Source organism: Bactrocera dorsalis, chromosome 1, assembly GCF_023373825.1.
Source record: "Bactrocera dorsalis isolate Fly_Bdor chromosome 1, ASM2337382v1, whole genome shotgun sequence".
Lineage (NCBI taxonomy): Eukaryota > Metazoa > Arthropoda > Insecta > Diptera > Tephritidae > Bactrocera > Bactrocera dorsalis.
Window position 1 is genome coordinate 4,281,166 of NC_064303.1, and position 24,861 is coordinate 4,306,026.

The window sequence follows — 24,861 nt, forward strand, 5'->3', positions numbered from 1 at the left end:
ATATAATGTATAGTCAAGGAACAGCAGTTTTAAGCTTTATTTTATACACTTCGTTGCTCGATTAAAATATTCATGTATTATATTGGTTCCATAAAAGAGTTGAACTAAAATAATCTATTAGTAGAATCAAATTTCTGTATGCTAATTATTATATTATTAAGGCCTAAATTCTTCTTATGTAGTCCCTAGAAAACCAGAATTTTTCTCTCCACTTTTACAAGGGAGCTTATTCTACGCTCTCCAGCGATACAAAATGGACTGTGTTAACGATCTCTACCAGCAATATTATACTTCTATTAATTTGCTAGAGTGACTTTATACGCTTGAGTTATATATTAACTTCTTACATTAAAGCGCTAACGAATTTCACGACCAAAGCGAATTGAAGTCAAAACATAGATGTCAATCAACGTTTGAGCCTAAGAGTTAAACTTAAAGAATGACGTTGATGACGACGACGACTCCGACGGCTTGAAATGACCAGACGGGTAGACAGAAACACTTTAAAGTGTCTAAAGCAGTGAAAAATAAACAAAAAGTGCGGCTTCTGGTGGCTGTTGGCTGGTGTGGCAACTAATCGTCAACCAGACACTGAACTCATTGCCCGCTTGTAAGCCATGCCTTGTAATGCTGGTGCGGGGCAGGCGCATTAAAAAATACTTAAACATGTCTGCTCGGCGGTCTGCGCCTGCATATGCACGGAGTATATCTCGAGATCTAATAGAGTGTGCCTTGGTATGTGTGGTAAGCAACCGCAAATGTACTTATAGGTATTATGCAAAAGCGGCAGCTGGCTGTTTTGAAAACTGCTAAAACTGCCAAAATGCTGCCCAGCGGCACAATCAAGCCGCGCTGCCGCGCAGACAGCCAGCTGCTGGAGCTTGGAGCGCTGGCGGCACCCATGGAGTTGTGGCTCAACTCTTTCAGCGTGTTTGCGACAAAAAGCCGGTTTCCGTTGAAAATTAAAAAAAAAGTTGTATTACAAAAATAAAAACAAAATAAAATAAATGTGTCTGCAAGTTTACAAAAATTTAAGCGTAAAATAAATAAACAAATCATTCGTGTTCGAACCAGTTACGTTTAAATTTACCAGTAATTTTCGAAGCCGTGAAAAGTTGTGCTACAAATTTGGTAATAATTCGACTGCGGAAAAGCAACAACAATGTAAGCAAATAAACAGTGTTAGGACACTGGAGGTGCGCTCTTATAAAATTGTTTTCAATTAGCCGAAACTGGGTTACGGTACTTGCGAGTTGTATATTTAAATTTTTCAAAAACTTTATGCTGAACTTTTGTGGGTTGAAGGAAGAAATAAAGTGAATGAATCTGCACACTAAGCAAACTCTAGAAAAACATTTAAACTGATGATGTCAATGTGTGAAATATATAGACTGAAACGTTGAATTTCAAAACAAAGATGACTTACAAGTGTTAGAAACTATTTCATATCTCAAAAACTAACTGATCTGTTCAACCTGAAATTTGTTCTGAAAGGTTCCCATAACACTTATAAGGTGCAGCAACAACCACGCTTACTGCCAATAGAACAATAGTCAACGTCTTTGCATTTCTAATAGGTTAAAGAGGCACCAACAGAGATAACTAAATACAACTTAAAATAAATTATACCCGAGGCATATGACAACTCAAATCCTATGATGTTTGGAAACACTTGAAATCTGCTTTCAGCGCTTATATACCAATATAAATAATGATTTTCAAATTAAATATCTGTGGTAGCTGAGCTTAGATATTTAGTAGCGGCAATTTCAGTTCAAGAACTATTTAAAAAAAAATCAGCTTTATCGGCATGAGTCGAGCAAGAATGCGTTTCATACCCAAAATATCCACCAAAATCATTCGAACGGACTCGCGAGAGATTTCGTGCTCTCTTCCCATCTCTATAACACTTTCCTGACGATTTTTAAATCTTCACTTTTTTAATATTTTCATCAACGATCTCTCAACGGTCTTTGAAAGCTTTGTATCACTCATATGCTTTTGCTTTTGATAAGTCTAAATAACCGTAAGCATTTTCCAACATTCGTAACAACTGCGTACCCTAAATTTGGTAAGAAATGCATAATTTTTGAAAAGAATTCTTTATTCGACAATTTTATCCATTGTTAAAATCACAAACTGATATACAGATCGTGCTCATATTTGGTATAGCATTTTGTTCAGTTGCTGTTTCCTTTATTAAGGGGAAAATATAGGAAATTATTAAATATCAGTTACTGAACTATTTAAAGTTTAATTACTTATTTAATTAGTAACGGAGGAGTTATAGCCACTTGTTAATTTCAAAAGTTTGATTTTGTTTGTATATTGAATGTGAATATGTGCATATATGTATTTGAATATATTATCCGAAAAATTTGAAATTGATCCGGCAAAAAGTTTCGGAAATATGGGATTACAAATATTGCAAGAATTTTTTAACTTAGGTTGTAGAAAGCTCCAAAACTGTTTTTATCCGAACGCTGTTTTATAAGTCAACTTTGTATATTTGATGAAAGGGATACGCTTTCTGATGATAATTTTTTAAACCAATTTGAAATTTTTCCTTTTTTTAGTAAAATTTATTTTTATTTTGAAAAACCATCATTTTGAAAAATCAAACCGTCTATCATTACTTGTATACCACTATAGTATAATAATAAAAATGTTTTTTGATTTTTCGACTTTTGATTACTTTCAAATTTCCCCCTAAGAGAATCTGTTAGATGCTAGATAAGAACTCAATGAAGACAGGAACATTAACTTTGACACCCGCTTTTCATTTTCCAAAAATTTTTGTATTGTTCCAAAAGCCTTTGAGAAATTTTGTTGAGTTGCTTTTCCTTTTTTAGGTGGAAAATATAGGACATTGTTAAATTTTACCCACTGGTCTAGGTATTTAAAGATTAATTAATTAATAATTTTACTACTTTAATGATTTTAATGTTTGTCTTCTAAATTATATTTAAACTCAAGGTTTTTATTTATTATTATTTGACGAATAAAATTTTGGATTTATCATGCTTCAAATATTTGTTTAAATAGTGTCTTAGTGAAAAGAACTTTAGTACTAGACTAAAAAAAGTTTAAAACTAGAATTTTGTAAAATTAAAGAGTAATGAACAGTTTTCAAAGAATGCACTTATCTTGAGAACTATTTCAAATTAACTTGATCAAAAATTTATAATTATGAAACATTTTTAAAACATAATATTCTATTTCTAAAAAATGAAGCAACAAAATATCTCATCAAAATTTCTGAAAACTCACTTTAACGCCAGAAATTTCATATCGTTACTGTTTTCTATAATACTAGAACCTTAGATAATTCATACATGGTTTATTCGCCTTAATGTATGCAACACTAATTCAAGTCATTATTTAAAAAAAAACTATGAGGTACAAGTTACGATATTGTATACGTATACACTATAAAATATTTTGAAAACTTTATTTGATTACATCCAGAAAAACCTTACAATCATAAAACTACCAGCCCATATAATTTATACATGTTTTATATGCCTTAAGAAATGCAACGCGAGATCGAGACGCTATTTTTTAGTAAAACTACGAAATATTAGATAATATATTGGACAATTTTATTTTGTTATTTCCGGAAGATATTTCTTTATATTTTTGTCTGAATTTAAAATATGAACTCTATTGAAGACCCACAAAGAGAGTTTTGAAGTGAAGAAAAATTCATACCCGCACAAACTTCGCTTTGAACTTAAAAATACATTTCCTTTACAATAGAGGTCCACACTTCAGAATTTATATACCCTCAAATATATTATCAGCCTACCATTTCACATTTTATGCCGGTATTTAAACAATGAGCCGATAAAAACTCTAAATTCAACATTTCTAAACGCAAATCTCACTAAAAATCGAACTATTCACACGAATGTAACTCAGCGTATTTTACGGTACCAAAAAATACGCCACTATTACAGACTACAATTCAACTACTATTTACCGGTCTGAGGCCGCGTACTGCCTTTGTTCGGCTGGCTGACTGGCTTGGCTCGCTGGCTCGCTGGCACTGTCCTGTCTGAAGTTGTTCGAATTCGACCAAACGCCTTGCTATCTACAAAACCAATGACTGCCGTTGCAGCGCGTGCGTTATGAAGAAAGCTCGGTCGCAGCCGGCGAACAAACAAAAACAAACAACAACAGCGGTGCAAATTAAGCGCATAAGCAGGCGAACAAACAAATTGACGCACGAAACAGGCAACACGGCAAAGGCTGAGGCGACAGGACGATATACATACATACACTTTGCAGGAATCGCAGCGCCATGTGACGTTCGGTGGCAGACGAAGTTGCGTGCAGACAAAATGGATGAAGTTCACAGTGGAGCTGATGCTAGCGCACATACAGACAATACAGTGCGATAGCTTTGAGATTGCAAGCCTGCAAAGTAACAGCAACAGGATGTTAGAAGAGCGGCGTGACAGTGTGACAGCGTGCAGTAACAGCCAACGGGTTCGTGCGGACTGCAACAGCTGCAATCGGCCAGCTGTTAGCTTATGGCAGTCAGCCAGTTAGCGAAGGAAGCGAAAGTGCTATCAGCTGAGAGCGTTGCGCTGTTCAATATCACATATGGCGGTCGGTATGTACATAGCGTTACAGTCGCGTGAGGACTTTTGATGAGATAATCAAGTAACAGAGCGTAGAGTTTGTGCCGAAACAGCTGAGCGAGTTGCATACAATAGAAAGTATTGGAAAATAAGCATACCATTTTTATGTGCATACAAAATGCCCGGAGGCTCTTGAAAAATAGCATTAAATTTGGATAAACCTTAAGAAAATGAAATAAAACTCTAGAAAAAATATTTCAACTTATTTTATTATTATTTATATGTGTTTGTTGTTTTATATCCAGTCAAGAAATACTCTTAAAACTCAAAAATTAACTGTTGACTACACCCTGGATTCAAAATATATATTTTTTTAATGCTAGTGGTCGGTAAGCTCACTCAATCTGTGCGTTTTGTTGATATTTAATCCATTTCTGGAAAGGTTAAATCCTCATTGAAACTACATTATCTACTCCTGGTTATTTACATGTGTTCCACAAGTTCAGTTTGGTCATTAATAGACTTTGCACGTCCTAATCGATAAAAAATTAAGTGTGCTCGATCCCTTTGTATGGCAGCTATATTCTGTAGTGGTCCGATCTAAGCAATTTTTGTTTAAAGATTGTAGTGTTACCATGAACGACAATCCATGACAAGTTTCGTACGAGATATTTCGTTGAATAAAAAACAACTCGATTTTGTTCGGTCGGTTTTTTGATACTATATGCTACAGTGGCCCGATATCAGTCATTCAGACAACTGATTGACTTCTGTAAAAGAAAAAGATGTGTGGAAGAGTTCAGATCGATTTCTCAATCTAATCTATATCAGACAGAGAGAAGGGGATACCTAAGCCGACTCAGCTCGACACGCTAACTATTTATGTATATATTTTATACGGCCATCGGCGCTTTTTTTGGGTGTTAAAAAATTCGTGGCAAACTCTGGGTTTATTAAGTTTCAGTGTATAAAAAAATTGTATAACATCGACTGCCCTAATGAAATTTTTGTTTAGTAAACCACCCACGCAAATTTAGTAGGTATATACTATACATACAATTATACAGTGAAAGCTATCGCTGTATTTGCTCTCAATGCTCATGTAATCAACTCTCACTGTTACAATGTAAATGCGCTCTCGCTAAGTTCCATGTAAACTCAGCTAGCAGCGTGTTAATTGCAAGCTCTCTTTAGCTCAGCTGTTTTGTAATGCACAATGTAATGGTAGAAACTACTCTCTCTCTTGTTTGTAGACGTTTAACAAACTAACATGCCATAAGGGTAAATAAATCGATAGCGAAATTGCGAGATGGAAGAGTTTAATTAAAGGGGAATAGATTTTTTATTAATAGAAATGATTTTTTAATCAAAAAAATTAAACTAAGTACTCTCCTCTTTCTCTCTCGTTTCTTTACAAAAAACCGTTTCATTATAAACTCTTACTGTTTACACAGTCTTCTTCAAGGAAGACTAACTGCTCTACAATTTCAGCTCTCTTGCGGCTTCTTGACTTACAGTTACAAGCATAGTTATGTGGCTAATAAACATTTTATGGCCAAACACAAATTCTGTACGCTCTCGCCGTCATATGTACATATGTACACACTTATACACATATGTCTATACTAAGCGCTTGCAGTGTGCCGGGAGAGCAATATTCTTGTGTCCTAAGCTTTTCTTGATGTGCCTGCTGTAACTGCATATTGGCAAAGCGGTGTGTATCCACCAGAATGTTGGTGCTCGTCGTAATAACAAGTTTGACAGCTGTTTTGCTACTTTGTGCGGCTCTAGAATCTTCACGGCGAACTTCTCTATTTGCCCAATGCATCTGTGTGTTTGTGTATGTAATATATATTTACTCTGATAATATAATATTTAAAGCGAGTTTGTTTTAGCTTTATTCTTAAACGTTTTTCTGCCACTATGAGCAACTGCTTTTTATCGTTTCGAACATACATACATACATACGTACACTTTTTCCGGCATTAAGTAAGAATTTGTAGTTACGGCATTTTATGTTCAAGTTGAAAACCTGCTTGATGCTATTGTCACATAGATACAGTGTAAATATGTATGAAGATATATAGTTGCACTAAGGTATATATGTACCCAGTATTACAATTCTGCTTAGTTATGCACCGCAGTGCTGGAGACGGACCTGAAATTCGTTTATGTTATGAGAGTCATAAAAAGGCAGGGTTTCTTTTTGAGATTTATTGTGCCTTTTTGTCTTTTTCAAGGTCAGCTAAGGTCAGTACAGAGAGTGGAGAACAGTCCACCTTTCAAAAAACTTAGACTTTTATAAGACAAAACTTAATTTTCTAATTTCTTCTTAGAGGACCTGGACGCTTTCTGAAGGATTATTTTTCAATAGCATTAACAATATTTTTGCCTACAGAATGTCAAAATAGTTAGCTACGCAATACGATAAAGTATAATTTATTTTTGGGTATTAATTTAGGTTAGCTTATACTGGCCGGTTAGGTTATGTTATACTCGAAAGCTGTCACGCCATACCTAGACCAACTAAGACGTCAACGCTACTTGCGAACTTTAAGAGCGCGTTGATAACTAAATTTGATACTTTATCTAGTCCTCTGAATCGCGAAGCTCCTAGATAAAGCTGGTTAGAAGCATAGGAAGTATTCCAGGGTCTCTCTCATGCCTACTTCCCTGCATGTATCGCCGTTACTGGTTGCTATCCGGCTCACATGTGACCTGTCTTTAAGTCGACAGCCGTCCTTCAGCCCTTTTAGAGAACGTGTGAGTAAAAAGCATGCGTATTTTCATCGGAGCTCTTGCCCTTGGTATTCCATTTCACCCTGATCAGTATGTTAAGCCTCTCGAAAATTTCAATGTGTATAGTTTTAAGGGATATATGAAAGATAACCCAAAATATATTACTATCGTAACCATCTATATTGAAATGGTTTGCTCTTTATACCAGAGGATTAGTTTTCGTCTTTTCCCATAGATTCCATAGAAGAGATCTTATATTACATTTATATACGTATGCTCATATCAATAGGGAAGAATCAAATGCGTAACCAGTGAAAGTATGCCGATAGAGATCCGAGACTTTACAGATGTTCCAGCCAGTCTCTAAGCTGTTTTTCTGTAGTTTCATAGAACTTAAGATCTTATAAGATCAGCTCTCAGATAAAGGAATTATGGAATATGATAATTTTCTTACAAAACTATTCCAAAAAGAGAAAAATATAATCGAGAATAAAATATTCGTCAAATTATTTTTTAGTTTGTTAATGGATCTTGCTGTTTGATTTCTGATTTTGAAACATTTTTCTAAAAACCCTCATATTCAACGAAGACAACTTTGTTTTTTGGTCGAGGAGAAGACTACTATTTTTGGATTTTGGAAGCTTTTTCTAAAATCCTTCATATTCATAGAAGACCAGTAAGGGTTATTTGGTCGTGGAGAAGTCTTTTTTCCAAGTTTCGGAACCTTTTATAAGGTTTAACAGGTTCAAAGCAGAAAAGTTTACGTTTTGGTCGAGGAAAAGTCTAATTTTTAACAAAAACCTTACAATCGGACTTAAATCCGCACCGAATATCTAACCTTGGAAACATACTGACCTTAAGAAACATTCTTTGGGTAAAAAGTGCCTCCAATTGCCTCGTTGTATAATAACACAGACACACACAGCTTTCGATAAGCTATAATTTATTTGCTTAATAAATAAAACAAAATCCTCCATGTTGCAAAATTATCATCTGAGATCCATGATTACGAAACACCTCAGTCATCTTTTATTTATGAAGTTCATAGCTTAACATATTCCTGGCACTTCTTTATCTCACATTACCGACTATTTACCTCCATAGGCATGAAAGGTCAAATAAAAAACGTTACAGAAATCGCCAAAGCAACACGATGAAGATAATTAAGAAAACACTATGCAAAGAATATAAAAGAGTGCGAGGTACGGAAGACGGGGAAAAAACTTGGCGCGAATCAAAGAGAAGCGTGTGAAAATTGGCTTAAGATATATTGGTGTTGGTGTTGGCAGCTGTCAACTGCAGGCATTTGATGGATCCTTATAGCCGCCAGCCAACGTGGAGAAGCGGCGGAATTATTAAAGGGTACAACAACACACCTACCAAAGCCAAGTATAAAAGCGTTTACCAGTGGGCGAAGTGCGGTACACATAAGTGTGGTAGACAACAATTGCTCCTCATTAAAGTGAGAACTCGATTTGTGTTGGTACTACGTTTTGTGCCTTTCAACGTTCTATTCAAATCGGCACAGTAACTTTTTTATTACTTTTACTACTAGAACTGCCGCTGCCTGTTAGACTTGGAATTGCAATATCAGCTTTGCTAAATTAAAATGCTTTTGCTGCCTTTTTGTGCCTTTTTATTGTAATTTTCTAAGCTTATGTCAAGCATAAATTTGATGGAACAGCAGAGGGCAAAAAAGAGAGAAAAAAATAATAAACGATAAACGAAAATTTGCAAGATTTCTTAATTTATGACAAAGTGATTTCTCTTGGTGCCAATGCCCTGCCCATTCGCACAAACATTCATACATAGAATTGATTTGAAGTGGTACAGTGGGCTATTAGTGACGAAAGCGTTATGTCAAAATGTCATAATTTTATTACTGGCTCAAATATTTAGCAACGAAAGGAAATGTGAAATATGATTTATGCAAAAGTTCAGGAGAAATGTCGTTGTCATTTCTCAGTCACTAAATATTGAGTTCATAAAGAGAAATGCCAAATGTCGAAATGAAATGTCAGTGTGACAGCTGTCAAAATATGCAAAATAAACGTCAAAATGATAAACATAAAATGTCGTTTATTAACTATTGACTTAGAAGCAAATATTGAAAGACAAACATGAAATAATGGACTTTATCAACTGTCTAAAATATGGGTCAGTTTGTATGGCCAGTAAGGTACATATATGCTATAGTGGTCTGATCTTAAGAATTCGTTAGAAAATTGAAGAGTTTCTTTGGATAATAATCCTCGTCACATTTCGCGATAATAATTCACAAAATAAAAAGTTTTCCATACAACAACTTAATTTTGATAGATCAGTTTGTGTGATAAATATATGTTATAGTGGTTCCAATTCGAAAAATTTCTTTGGAGATTCTACCATTCCTTTGGATAATTCACGACGGTAGTGACACACGAGCGCAGAAAGGGACTGACAGTTCGAGAAGTTTGCCGGAAATGTCTAGAGCAGGGCACCAGGGAGACAATGGAGCATCCCACGGTATAATACACTGGAGGAAATATCAATAGTGAGACCGCAAAGTCTGTTAAAATTCGAGTCAAGCGCAGGCGTTTTAAACGATGACTACTCCTCTTGGACTGAGCAACTGAACTCCATCGGATATCGAAAAGAATTAAACCGGTCTATACGTAGCTTATTGGCCTACCAGATTAACTTACCTAACCTACCCACATTTGAGTCGCGACAACACCACTGTGCCGCAGCGCCCATAAGTACACAAACACCCTCAACTTTTGCCGGCACGGCTGGTTGAATGCTTTGTAATGGGAGTGGCGGTGGCAGCAATTGTTTTTCTTGATTGGCACACGAACTTTATGCCGACTCGCAAGTGGCTTTAATGCTCGTTTTCTTGGCTTGCCAACGCCATGTTCGTCAACGGGCCCGCAGGGGGGGGGCAGCTATCGGTACTACCGACTGGAACGTGCGAGGTAATTTAGCATCGAGTACATTTACCTCTATGCCAATGCATACAAAAATATCTAACGGCACACACACACAAGCACAACGCGTAGAGAAAGCATTTAAGCATTTGCTAGGTGCGTTCGTGTGTGTATGTGTAGGTTTGCAGCCTGTCATATATTTGGTGTAAGCAGATCTAAGCGTTTATTTGTTACGCGCTGATTGAAGGACATTTCCTGAAATGATTTCATTTGGTTGCATAAATGTTTGCGCACACCGAAGCCAAAGGTTCACAGGTTCACCAAAACGCCTTTGCACACCCCCACACACATATAAGTATATAGTATAACACGGTTATTTGTTCTTTTGCATGACTTTAGTTAATTTAAGATTTCAATATTGAATTGCTTTATGTATGCGTGTGTATGTGTGTGCGGTTGCACTCGTTGTAGCACGGCAAAATGTGCGAAAAAAGCAATTACAACAAAATTGGGAAGAAAAATCAATAATGTGTGCGCGCGCGCCAAGTGTCAGTAGGATTTTAAATTGAATTATTTATGCAAAGTAATTGAAATTTGAAATGTGCGCTTTTTTCCAATTTAGATTAGTTGAATTGTCACATTGCAGTGACACCCAAGAATGTATGTGTGCATGTATGGGTGTGTGTGCTTGCACTAATTTATATTTACTGCCATCGAGCGCAATAAATATTATATGACAATTTCACTTAATTAACTGAAATATCAGTTATTTGATATGAAGTCTCCGCTCACAACGCTTGAAAGCTTATTTAGGCAGTTGCACGTGATTTAGGTATGATTTGACAGTAAATGGTGTATGAAATTTTATACATACATATCTCTATGACCATTTCATTTCTAACGTACAATTCCGGCAGAATGTGGAACGTAATATAAAATATAGTCATCATAATCGATATCGATATCTGACTTAAAAGTTAACAAACAACTATGTGAAGAGCGTAATTTCTAACATAAAATGGTGCACCCACTATAATGAGAAGAACTGTATTTTGAAAGGCTTTAATAACTTAAAATTTTTGGAATTAGCTGAATTTGGGGTAATTTGAATTCTATACGACCAGATCGGTCTAAGTATTGCCTTGTATATGAGGAGCTTGTTTTTTAGACTTAAGAGAAAGCTTGATCTATGGAGCCAGTAAAGCTGCGCAAATATTAACCTGAGCTTCTGATTTTCACGTGGTCTCTCCATGTGCCTCTCTTATCAACTTTAAATCCCAGATATTTTGCACTTGTAACTCACCATATAAGGCCACTTGTGGACATATTTTGTACCACTCTACTTTTATGTATTTCTCAGTTTTGAAAGAATGTCAAAGTTCCATTTCGTAAATCACTATTTAGCAGAGTTATCATTAGAGTTTCATGTAGATGGCAAAAAAATTATTTTGGGTATACATTTTTGCCATTTTTTGTTGTTGTAACGTAAAAAAAAGGAAATTGCAGTCTTAAGTCAGGAAAAAATATAAGCCCATTTCGATTACGTGGAATCAATTATCATATGCGCTGCTCTTTGACGCGTCTTTGTCTTCAATTTAGTAAAATATTGTGGTAGCTTGGCATTTTTTTCGAATCAGATGACTGTCGCTCAATAAAAATCCAGCATGGCGCTGAATCTTTGTATTGGACCAAAAAAGCTTTGATTTTGAATAAAAGTAAAAAAGATATCTCGTTAGAGTCTAATTTGCTGTCACATATTCGTTGTTTTACGAGACCTACTGCCAAAATTCTTGAATTATTTTCTGGGTATATCACTATCTTCGTGAGTTTACCAAAATATAGTGTGAATTAGTTATTATTCCATTGTTTTAATATTTCGATAATGAAAAATAGATTCATTACCACAATGCTAAATGCACAAAATCATATGTGAAAGCTGGCTAAACAGCCAGATCAACCACAAAGCATACAAATATAACTACAAAATTTCAAGATAATGCTCTTTATTTGGTGGAATCAGAAAGGCATGCTGAGTTATGAGCTCTTACACCTCGGTAAAATCATTAATAGGTACGCTACCGGCAGCAAACCCTCAAATCGAAGCGAGCGATGGCCGAAAACCACTCGAAATTTGCGACTAGATACGACTCAATAATCGTTCATCATGACAACTGTTATGTCGGTATTCTGCGTGAGACGATTGTCTCATGTCTCTAATAGTGACTATAGTAATTTAGTGATTCTGTTAGTCAGGAGTCTCATTTTGGTATTCTGGCAGTTACAGTATAGTAGTATACTGTAAAGTAGTATACTCTATTTGCCAGAATACCAAAATGCGAGACTCCTGACTAACAAAATCACTAAATTACTATAGTCACTATTAGAGACATGAGACAATCGTCTCACGCAGAATACCGATATTAGTCTCATCTTACAATACCTATTAAAAACTAGTCAGAAACTAGCGGCTGAGAAGTTTTGCCTTACCCACCTTATAGCTCAGCCCAGATCTTGATCTTGTTCGAAAATTAAAAATTTCCCTTAAAATAATCAAACTTTAATATCTTTTAAACGGTTAGGTAGTAAGGAACCATTTTGTGGAGCATTCCATTTTTCACACAAGCGATGAAATGAGATTTTTCAAGTAGAAATATGAATCTTTCTATCTGAAATTGAGGAAAAAATATAAAACTGTAAGGTGGTTTCAAACTCATACTTGGAGCAGATTTCTTGGAGGTGTCTAAGGACCTATTTTCAGAGCACCCAGCAAAGAAAAAATTCATATTTTTCACCTACCCTAATAAATGTACATATGTATATACATATTTGTACAATATTACGATATTTCTATATCATTTTTAAATTAAAATATAAAAATATTTAGTATAAGTATGTATTTGTGTATGTTATGTATGTTTGTATGTATGCGATGAAATGAGATTTTTCAAGTAGAGATATGAATCTTTCTATCTGAAATTGAGGAAAAAATATAAAACTGCAAGGTGGTTTCAAGCTCATACTTGGAGCAGATTTCTTAAAGGTGTCTAACGACCTATTTTCAGAGTACCCAGCAAAGAAAAAATTCATATTTTTCACCCACCCTAATAAATGTATATATTTGTACAATATTACTATATCATTTTTAAATTAAAAATACAAAAATATTTAATATATGTATTTGAAACTTACTGTCTCTTCAATGGATCACTTTAGTAGAAATCAATTTACAATTTGCAATGTTTGGTTGCAAGGAAGCTTAGTAGAATTCACTTTGAAATTTCACAGTAATTAGTTGAGACACTTCTCTCTACATACAAATGAGATAATTATCATCACTCAGGCTTACACAGCAGAGGTAATCATTAACACAAAAATTGTTAAAAAATCGGGATATTAATTTAGCAAAAATAAACTTGATAAACTGCATTAAAAATCTGTAATTTTAAGCGTTGTATGAGATTTTCGAAATCTTTCACGTTTTTAAACATTAAAACACCTTCGAGCACTTTTTCTAGTATTTCAAATTTTTCACTCTTAACTTGTCTAAAATCACTGCCTTAAATGTAAGCGCTACATTGTATACACTTGGCCAAACAACACACTATATTTGGTCTAAGCCACGATTTAATTTCACTCTAATCGCTTTTTTGTTGTTTTTTTCGAAAACTCACTACAAAATAATTTCGCACGCACACCAAAAATATCAACGAAGACGATGACGACAACGACTACGACGACGACCTCACAATTTCGCGCACAACGCCAGACTACAACGAATGTTGGCGTTACTAAAGCAACTCGCAACTCAGCGCTGGCCCACTGACGGCCGCGGCGAACACGGCACTTGAGCGGCGCAGCTTCCAGCCGTCACACACACACACACCAACGAAAGCGTTGTGCAAAATTCGCTAAACAACGAGCAGCTGAGGCAGCGCATTCAAATGATGCGCTTTACATGCGTCGCGCTTGTTATTGCTGTTGTAGTTGTTATTACAAATTTCGTTTGGTATCGACAACGCTGCAGCTGCTTAGGCTTTCGTGCTTTCGCAACGCTAGAGCGCTAAGCTTTTCTATTTCGATTTGGTGGTTGTTGCTGCGCTTTGTTGTTATTATTGTTTTAGTTTGCGCTTACCGGCTCACTCTCGTATATTATGTATTTCATTTTTTATCGCATTTAATTGAGCAGATGCTTTTGTCAGACTTCACTGCACATTTCCAGCGCCGATCGACATATCGACCCAGCGACTCAGTTTCCACAATGCCACATCAAAGGAGGGGGGCGCGCGCGTCAGCGTCAGCGCAGAGTGCAAAAGTGACGCTAGCAACAAGACGAATGCAATGTAGCGCTTGACCGCTAGCGACAGAGAGCGCGTTCAGTAGAGCGCTTGAGAGAGTTTCGCGAGCGCAAAGAATTTCGCACTGCTCAGATTTTATATGTGTGTGTGTGTGAATATATGTGTGCAACGATCGAATTAGTAGCCGCAATACTTTTGCCCTACCACCTTTGCACTAAACAAACGTTACTCAGACACATTGTTGTTGCTTTTGTTTACATTTTGCTTGTTTACTCGCGCTCCAAAGCCGCACAACCGCGCTCTCACGTCGAAAAAGAATCTAAGAAATCACTAAACATTAACACCAGCAAACACTTCGGCGCTCACTCACACGCATAGCCGCACCAACCCAGTGTCGGCAAATAAAAACAACAACAATGCAACAAACAAACAAACACTTTTTGCGTCTACTAAACGACCGAACCGATTGGCATGCCACCTCACACGTTCACGTACAACTGGCGAATGATGTGTCTACTGGGGTTGGGGCATGTTGGCCCTCGGCTCTTGGCTGCTAGCAGGTGAGCGCCAGCACAGCGGCAAAAGTGGAAATAGCAGTCCAAAACCAGCTTGCTACAAACAACTAAGCAAACACTATTTGCTGCCGCAACTAACGCCAGCGCACACTCACGTGCCACATACACGGAGGAGCGCGCCGCAGCGCTGCAAGCTTTCGCATAAGCGTCAGCAAACCCAAACGTCAGCCAAATACACAGTAACTTTGGCATTCTGTCGTTCACTCGGTTCACTCCGTTGTTCGGTCTGTTGTGTTGTCGGCCGTTGGCTTGGTGGAGGCACGCGTTTTATGCACTACAACAAACACTTGTTAAAGTTTGCTATGTTTCTCTGTGCCACAATCATTTTTGCAGGCAGTCAATCGCTTACCCAACACACACACACCAGCATGTGGGCACAGCTTCGTTCTCTGTCAGTCGTTGGCGCTGTTTGTTAGTCGCTTTGGCCTACTAGCTTACGTCTGACCTATGCAACACGGCATACCGCGCTTCTTCCGTTTGCGGTCTAACTTCGCTGCTCATAGTCTTGCTTCCATTGCTGACACGGCAGCGCACCGCAATTGTTGTGCCGACGTCACACATTTTGTTTGTGACTGTAGGCGTCATTACTTGCTCTCAGTGTAATTGCTGAGAGCGCACACCCAACAAAAAAGATTGGATACATAGTAAGCGTAATAGAAAACAATAAAGATTTTGAGCTTTTAGAACTAAGATGGAAGGTAAATTAGGAAATGAAAGATTAGTCCAAACAATAGAGAAATGTCTGCTGTAAAAGAAACTGCTATTTCGCCAAGAAAATCCATCGTATCTGAAGTCAAAAATTTATGAATTGAGCTTTGAATTGCTTTCGTTTCCACCGTGTTCTCCAGATCTGGCCCCCAGCGACTATTTCCTCTTCTGAAATCTCAAAAGAATACTCGCTGGAAAGAAATTTTAGTCGAATGAGGAAGTGATCGCCGAAACTGAAGCCTATTTTGAAGCAAAGGACAAATTGTACTACAAAAATGAAATCGAGAAGTTGTAGATCGCCATCATCAGTGTATCACCCTTGTAAGGAACTATGTTGAATAAGGAAAATTACCTTTTCTATAAAAATGTGGTTTACTATGGTAGGCCGGGAACTGACCTGTTATCTATTATCCGACCAGAACTTCGAAAAGGTCATAAAGAGCAATTAACCGCAAATATCTTAGCCGTAAATGTTCCGACGAGACACCCACTGTTATAATAAGATTTACTATCACGACAAAGACATATTGATAGGATTTCAAGGTAAACCAAAGTGAAAAAAACATTGCTATGTTAGTGAAGACCGCTTATATTCGGGCCCACAATTGTTTTCTAAGTAAGGTAAGGTATATAGATTTAATTAAGATCTTGCTTTCATTATAAAGGTGCTAAAGCTCATTGAATTATGAAGTTCAAACTTTGAAAATCTCATAATAAATATCGTGAAATTTGAAGTTCATGGAATAAATTTGAGTCTGGCCCTATAATGAAAGCAAAATAATAGAGACTAAGCCAACAACTAAAAAACAAGCTAAACTTGATGAAAAGAAGGCCCGAAAAGTTTTAAGTAATATTCGTAAAACACATGGGATAACCGAATTTAAAACAATGGATCAGTAAGAGCATATAAGTATGTATACATGTATATATATAGTATATTTCTGTATTTCAGTAGATATCTGGAAATCTTATCAGTTAACCTTTTCTGCTGCGTGGCGGGGATCCACGAAAATTTTAAACTGGCCACCTCATTACACTACCTTACATTTTTGGCACTCACTCTCTCTCTCTAGTTTGCTCTTCACGTTAGGCTGCAGCTAAGCAACCTGAGCGGATATGCATTTGTTGGCAGTTCCACACACACACACACACCTAACCCTTGACAATTCACAATTCCACACATTAGGCGCTCTCTTCAGCCCAACCGTTAAGTTAAGCAAACTAACAACAACAACAACAAAATCAATTGGCATTTAAGGCTGTCGCTTTGCTGCACAAACATTCGCAAGCATCGCGCTGAAGATACATATAAACACATATGTATACATAAGAATATGAAAGCGCACACCGGCTGTCAAGAAGGTTTTTGATAAGGGCAAAAGTAGGAATATGCAAGGAGAACGAACAAAGAGTTTTTTAAATTGCCTTGAATAATTTAAAGGTATCTCTCTTTTCTAATAACTAACAGTTACATACATACATATGTATATTAGACTTTGTAAGTTTAACATTTTTCTACTTTTCTTTAGGGACTTGGCTCTCTCTCAAACATTTGCAGAAAAATTTGCAGTGAGCGCCAAATATAATAAATATGCGTACAAGTATGAGTAGCAAACAATGTGCTCTCCGTGATTGAAAGCAAAATAAAAAGAAATTGTTGCCACTAAACCATTTGGCATTCATACCAACAGTTCGAACAGGTTCGGCATAGACATCTGTATACCCTTCATGTAGTATTAAAATAAAATGTTAATAGAGTTTTGTTTTTGAAAAATATATACCAAATTCGACTCGGATTCACAAAAAAACACATTTTCAAGTATTTTCACACAAATCTTTATTATGACCTTCAAAATAAGATGCTGAGCCAATGCAAGCGTGTCAATGCTTGATAAAATTTTTAGTACCCTTGTATGCTTTGCTTTGGCTCAGCTGTCCTTCAGTGCCTCCAGCGAATTTTGATTTTTCGACTTTTGGCTTATTTTTGGATATTCATGAACCCACGACGAGTCTCCAATAATTCTGAGTTTGATAAATGTGAGGTTCTCAATTACTTTGACAAGCTTTTTTTTGCGACTCTGCCGTCAATTTTGCAAAAGATTCAGGTATATTAAAACGATTTTAGAACTAGAAATTCATACCCAAAATTTTAACCAAAAAAGTCGATCCATTATAAATGGAGAGAGAGCGTGAGATTTATTAATGTAATCTGAAAACTTTTTACTAATGTACAGTAAAGGACATAAAACTAAAGCCCGTCACCCTACAGGTCCGATTATTTGATACCTGAAATTGAAGCTCGTGATATATTTGGTTTCAACAAGACGGTGCCACTTCCCACACATCGCTTTAATCAATGGATTTATTAAGAGAAGACTTCAGTGAGCAGATCATTTCACGTTTTTGACCGGTCAATTGGCGATCAAGATCGTGTGATGTCACACTGTTTGACTTTTTCTTGTGGGGATATGTAAAGTCTAAAGTCTATGCGGACAATTTCGCTTCGATTCAGACTTTGGAGGAAAACACCACGCGTGTCATTTGCCAGTTACCAGTCAAAATGCTCGAACGTGTCGTCGAAAATTTTACTCAATGGGTGGACAAACTGAGACGTAGCCACGGTCACCTCTTGAAAAATTAAAAAAAAAAAAAAATACATTCCAAAGAGTGCTCTTTAGAATGATAATATTTATTTCCCAATAAATATGAAATTTCTGTGTTTTTTCTTTAAAAAAGGAGGTAATCTTGAAATGGATCTCCCTTTATTTAGCTGCCATACAAACTGAACGATCAAAATCAAGTCTTCGCATAGAAAACTTTTTTATTTGACGAGATATCGTCTCGAAATTTTAACAGAATTTTGATTTTTTTCTTTGTGTTCAAAAATTATCTATCCGGATCTAATTTTATTAAGAGAAATTTTATTTTTTTTATTTTTATCGATTTCGATGTAATAAAAAACGCACAGCCATAAATGTAGTATATAAATACATGCCGTCACTGTCAAATTTATTGTTTCACTTTAATTGCGTTTATTTTGTAATCTTTTGACGTGACATTCCTGGCGCCGTACACGAAGAGCATCACCGTCGACCCACCAACAACACCTTAAACATTTTGTCTATCACTCACCTACTGATTGCCCATTTGTAATGCTTTAATCGCATAGAAAACAAATAAACGAAAAATGCAATAATTTTCATTCACTTTCGTGCCTTCACCACACCGCAAACACTTAAACATCTCCCCCGCACCCACAACAAAAACACACAAATTGTTCTCAAATAAAAGCGTCTACGCTAATAAAAGCTATTTTGGCATTCCTTGCAGCTAGCGCGATTCTCCCACGCGCACGCCTTAAATCAACGAGCGCCCCCAGCCCCTCAAGCACCCACAAGGCGGGCGCGTCAACGCGGTGTCTCTCTAAAATCGTAACGAAAAAGAAATGTACTGCAATGACATTCGACGCAGTGGACGCTGCGCACGACGATCTGCTATGAACGAAGTGTAGATCCGTGGCGGCCTGTCACCACGCTCGCGCCGCCCATTCACCACAGTCTCATTTTGTGCGCCCATTGACGAGCAACGGGATTCGACGTACGCGTACGCGTCCAAGCAATTACTACGTAGCGAGTAGTTTTGCGCTTCGTGTTAATACAGCGTTTATTAAAACTTCAAATAAATTTCCAAAAACTAATTCAAATAAAGTGGTTTTGTATATTAAAAGTGGTGAATTAAGTTATGTATTAAAAAAAGAAAAAAGTATAAAGGAAAGCACCACATATTTGCGGTTATGTGACTCATATTAAATGCCAACGCGTGTCTCTCTCGCTCTTGAACCGCGCAGTGTGTCGTTCCAGTAATCGCGTTCCAACATTGACAATGAACTTTTTGTCTACAAATTTATACAAACAATTTCTCACAGTGTACCCGCTATGAGCATGCAAGTTTTGTGCATTTTTCTTGTTAATATTTGCAACGAATTTTGGTTGTTACACGTGTAGCGCACGATCGTGTTGCTGCAGTAGCATCACCTTCAATTAACCTCCCGATTTTCAGTTGGATTTTTGGCGCTTCACTGCTCGTCGTCGCCGCCTGCTGCTGTCTGAATTACTGTTTGGATTTCTGTTTTTGTTTTTCAATTCGATATTGAAAAATCCCACTTTATTTGACTTTTTGGCGTTCTTTTCTTCTCACACACCACGCTTATTCGCCACACACGTTCTCAGTGTGGTGAATATCGTTTATGACCGCTTAATATTTGTATAATGCAAATTTCGGAAAATTTGCTGAGAGTAATTTTCATGCTGTCAACAATCATCGTAGTGACGGGTACGTACACACAAACAAACATACAACAAAAACACATCTGCTCATAGTTTATGTCTACGAAAGCAGCGTTTTCTTTGTTGTCCAAGCAAGTGTGCGATCTAGACGACAGCGAATAAATTTCAACTGCAGCGTTATTACTCATAGAATGAAATTTTCAACGGAAATGTTTATGAAAACTGTTTACTTATGAAAAATATATGCGCAGATATATAGCAAATTCTAATTATTGAAATTATAGATGGGCACGTCTTCAGTTAGATCTGACTCAGTAGGAATTTATGAGGTCATTTTATGGCGCTTGAATAAAAATGCACGAATTTCTTAAAAATTACTTTAGAACTTCTTCTTTCACTTCAGCAACCTCACTCTCTTTTCGAGTCTATCTATCAAGTCCTTACTATCATACGTGGAACAAAGCAATATTTGTGGAGAGTTAACACCTCTCTGAAGTTTTCATCTTATGCATCATAGGTATCTCATACTTTGGCAAATTGTTTAACTTGAAAACAACCACGGGATTACAAAGATATATTATCTCATTATGAAATCACAATTTATCGATTTCATTAATGTCGATAGCTATCCACGAAATAGACTTTCACTTCGAGCACATCGTTTTAAGAATAGCCTGCGTATTTAATAAAATTCTACTGCAGATATATAATATTTTGGCCCTCACGGAACATTTTTGAACTAATGTCTTTTGGGAGCTATCGCTTTTATTAACCTTGAACTTTCCATTCTTCAATTTCCGTCATAATTTCCTAAATGATCAATTCTGTAAAGTCCGAACCTAAAATAAAACTTATTTAGCGATGTAGTTTTCTAAGTTAACAACTTTATACCAGCTATGATATATCGTTGGGCGGGTACGAGCACCTCGTCCAAGTTTATCCATGAATGATTGCGGTTCACGGATATAATATAGTATATTTCACAACTTTAATGGATGAAATAGTTCTCGGTAGAACAATGTTCTTACTACCTTTCGGGATGTAGTTGTCTTACCACGATCTTGTTCTCCAAAAAATGTTGTGAGCCTAGATTTTATACGAGTATAGCGCCTTGGAATGTGTGAAAAATTTGGAAAACTTTTTCATACCAGAATACTCCTGAATGTTTATTTACCGATTTGTGACTGCGAATTGAAAATCAAATTTTAAGTATTGATCGGAACTGTGAGCCAAACCGCGTTTCTCAACGTAATAGTGGGAACCTCTAATAAGCTCATTATGGCCGCTAAATCAAGAACTACAGATGACTATTGTATAGGGTGATTTTTTAAGAGCTTGATAACTTTAAAAAAAAAAAAAACGCATAAAATTTGCAAAATCTCATCGGTTCTTTATTTGAAACGTTAGATTGGTTCATGACATTTACTTTTTGAAGATAATTTCATTTAAATGTTGACCGCGGCTGCGTCTTAGGTGGTCCATTCGGAAAGTCCAATTTTGGGCAACTTTTTCGAGCATTTCGGCCGGAATAGCCCGAATTTCTTCGGAAATGTTGTCTTCCAAAGCTGGAATAGTTGCTGGCTTATTTCTGTAGACTTTAGACTTGACGTAGCCCCACAAAAAATAGTCTAAAGGCGTTAAATCGCATGATCTTGGTGGCCAACTTACGGGTCCATTTCTTGAGATGAATTGTTGTCCGAAGTTTTCCCTCAAAATGGCCATAGAATCGCGAGCTGTGTGGCATGTAGCGCCATCTTGTTGAAACCACATGTCAACCAAGTTCAGTTCTTCCATTTTTGGCAACAAAAAGTTTGTTAGCATCGAACGATAGCGATCGCCATTCACCGTAACGTTGCGTCCAACAGCATCTTTGAAAAAATACGGTCCAATGATTCCACCAGCGTACAAACCACACCAAACAGTGCATTTTTCGGGATGCATGGGCAGTTCTTGAACGGCTTCTGGTTGCTCTTCACCCCAAATGCGGCAATTTTGCTTATTTACGTAGCCATTCAACCAGAAATGAGCCTCATCGCTGAACAAAACACGCGCGCGAAACACATTTCGAACCGAACACTGATTTTGGTAATAAAATTCAATGATTTGCAAGCGTTGCTCGTTAGTAAGTCTATTCATGATGAAATGTCAAAGCATACTGAGCATCTTTCTCTTTGACACCATGTCTGAAATCCCACGTGATCTGTCAAATACTAATGCATGAAAATCCTAACCTCAAAAAAATCACCCGTTATAAATTTGGTTACCATAGTGTTCTAAGAGTTCAGTGATTTCGTTATTGAGTTTTATATAGAATGACACTTGCTTTGGCGGAGAAGTTCGATGTTCCCTTCACGACTTGAAAGCAGTCTGCTTGTAGAGCTTTCTTAAGTTTTTTCGTATCACTCTCATTCAAATATCGACGCTACTGTCATTCGTTTCATATAATCTCTATAAATATCAAAATCTAACCTCGACTAATGAAACTTTGTCATCTTGTCCGCTTCCTTACAGATTGTTGTTCGAGCCGATTATTACTGCTCAAGGAACACACACTGCAGATCGTACAACAACAGCGTTTGCACCATTCGCAAAGCGATGATTACGATTACGAACACGATGATTATGAGCAGTTGCAACAGCAACAACATCAACAACAACAGCAGCAACAACAAAAGTTACCACACTATGTGGAATTAGCCAAAAGCGATATTGATTATATAAAAAACTACACAGATGAGCACACGCGCTCCAAGAATAAGGATGGGCATGAGGAGAATAGCACCGAAGCGGATATATTCAGTGCTGCAATGCAGTTGGGGAACTTCGATAGTGATTCATTTGAAAGTCTGCTTGGTATATTTGATGCAGCAGCTTTCGACACAACAACAACCACAACGGCAACTACTACGGAAATGAGTACAACAAGCTTAAGCAGTGCCATTCCACACTCAACCACAACGTCGGCGACTACGATCGACCAGCAAAGCACAAGCCCTGAGAGTGCGATCAGCACAACTCAAAGAGCACGAACTTCTGCCGTTGTGGATGAGCAGCAGAATGTAGAAGCGAGCTCCACAACAATGCCGACCCCTGCATCCACGACAATCGCCAGTAGCCTGGGTGATGATATGGAGAAGGTTATGAACGACTTGAAGACCGTGCGTGATCTCTTGTCACTTCCCTGCAGTGGTCAGTTCAATACCGAGTTTTGCTTGAATCGTGGACGCTGCTTTCGTTATCCCATCGGCAATGATACGATACATTCGTGTATTTGCGCTGATGGCTACATCGGTGAGCGTTGCGAATCGAAGAGTATGAATGGTGAGTAGTGGAGCTTTTCGAAAGCTTTTTGTAAGTAATAGTTGAAGAGAAAGTTAAACTTTTGCTAGCGCTGTTTGGGACTCAGTTAACTGACGGTACAAAGAGAGCTTATTACAAACGCTTAATATGTGACAGTTTGTGGCAGTGATGCCTCAAATATCGCACATATTATGTCGTAGCGACAAAGTTCCTGAGATCTCCTCAGCAAAATTAATGAGTTTTCATATTTTTTTATTTTTCCTTGCAGGTTCCTTCATCCCCTCCATTGCAGGCGCTGGCAAGAAACAGAAAATACTTATGGCGCGCATCGTCTTCTCCTTCCCCATGCTGGTGGCGCTCTCTGTCATATATATAATGGTTGGCGCGGCGATCGTTTTCAAGCGTCCCGTCCCGCCGCCTCACACCATGAAAGAACGTATCGAGCTTTTGCCTGATGACGACGCTGGTGAGCTTATTCTGTTGAATTCGTATCCAGTCGTCGACCAGACAGTCACTTACGCAAGCTTTATGGACTAGTGCAAAATTATTTGCAGACAAATTTCAAATTCAATATTTTTCTCTCGAAAGAAAGTACTTAATTTATTTGTATATATTATGCTTAGTGCTTTTTAAATGCAACGCAGTAGTTTTGTAGCGCTTTCAACACTTTCTTTCACGCACACATACTTAGTTATTGTAAATAATTATGCTTAAAGTAAAAAATATTTTTTAGCTTTATTACTTTAGTAATTTATTCACGCTTCAACTTTCCGCTCGTGTGAAAGATATTGTTTTCTCTTTTTTCCAATTCTTGGTGAGCTTTAAAGCTTACCTCCCATATACTAGTATGTTAGTGCTTTTTAATAGCTTTAATTTATAATAGTTTGGGGAAAGCGCGCATTCCCATTTAAGTTTTGTTTTTGCCAAATTTGGTTAAAATACCGTTATGCATATATATTTTTTGTATTCTAAGCATAGTTCACTGAAGCTTCAGTAGAAATTTGTAGTATTTTCTTAAAAATATCAAATATCTTTATACATTGCTATGTACTAATAATAATTTTCACTTTTTCACTGCATTTTGCAGTATATTTATGCACATTTATAAATTTCTAAAAAAAATAACGGAAACCGGTTTTCCACATTCGTAAAATGTACTTGTTTTTTACAAAAAAAAAAAAATAAAATAAAAAATACTAATAACATGAAAAAAGCTCGGAAGTGGTCTTTCTATTAAAGTGTGCTTTAAAAAGCTTCAAAAGATGAGGTTTTTAAGCTCACTTTAAGGTTACGATAATCACTTTTGATTGTGGAAAGGTGCGCAAATATTTATCTAATAAAAACATTTCTCAGAAGCGAATAAGACTGAACATTTTGATAAGCGAAACTTTAGAAAACACCAAAAGAGCTTTTTAAGCTCACTTTAAACATCGGATTAAAACTTTGGAAAGTTTTGGTGGTAGTGA

General features: G+C 36.8%; 1 protein-coding gene and 1 long non-coding RNA gene across 2 annotated transcripts in view; one reads left to right on the forward strand and one right to left on the reverse strand.

Moving 5' to 3' along the window:
- LOC125775849 (uncharacterized) overlaps positions 1-15,040 on the reverse strand; it is a 71,801-nt gene extending 56,761 nt beyond the window's left edge. The window contains exon 1 of the long non-coding RNA XR_007421419.1: positions 13,421-15,040. This is a non-coding gene — a long non-coding RNA (uncharacterized LOC125775849). The remainder of the gene's footprint in view (positions 1-13,420) is intronic.
- Positions 15,041-19,355: 4,315 nt separating this feature from the next.
- On the forward strand, positions 19,356-24,741 carry LOC105232402 (protein gurken). Its single transcript, XM_011214066.4, has 3 exons — positions 19,356-20,141; positions 22,607-23,416; positions 23,664-24,741. The coding sequence occupies exons 1-3, from the start codon at positions 20,078-20,080 to the stop codon at positions 23,930-23,932; spliced, it is 1,143 nt and encodes a 380-aa protein (XP_011212368.3). The 5' UTR covers positions 19,356-20,077; the 3' UTR covers positions 23,933-24,741.
- Positions 24,742-24,861: the final 120 nt, after the last annotated feature.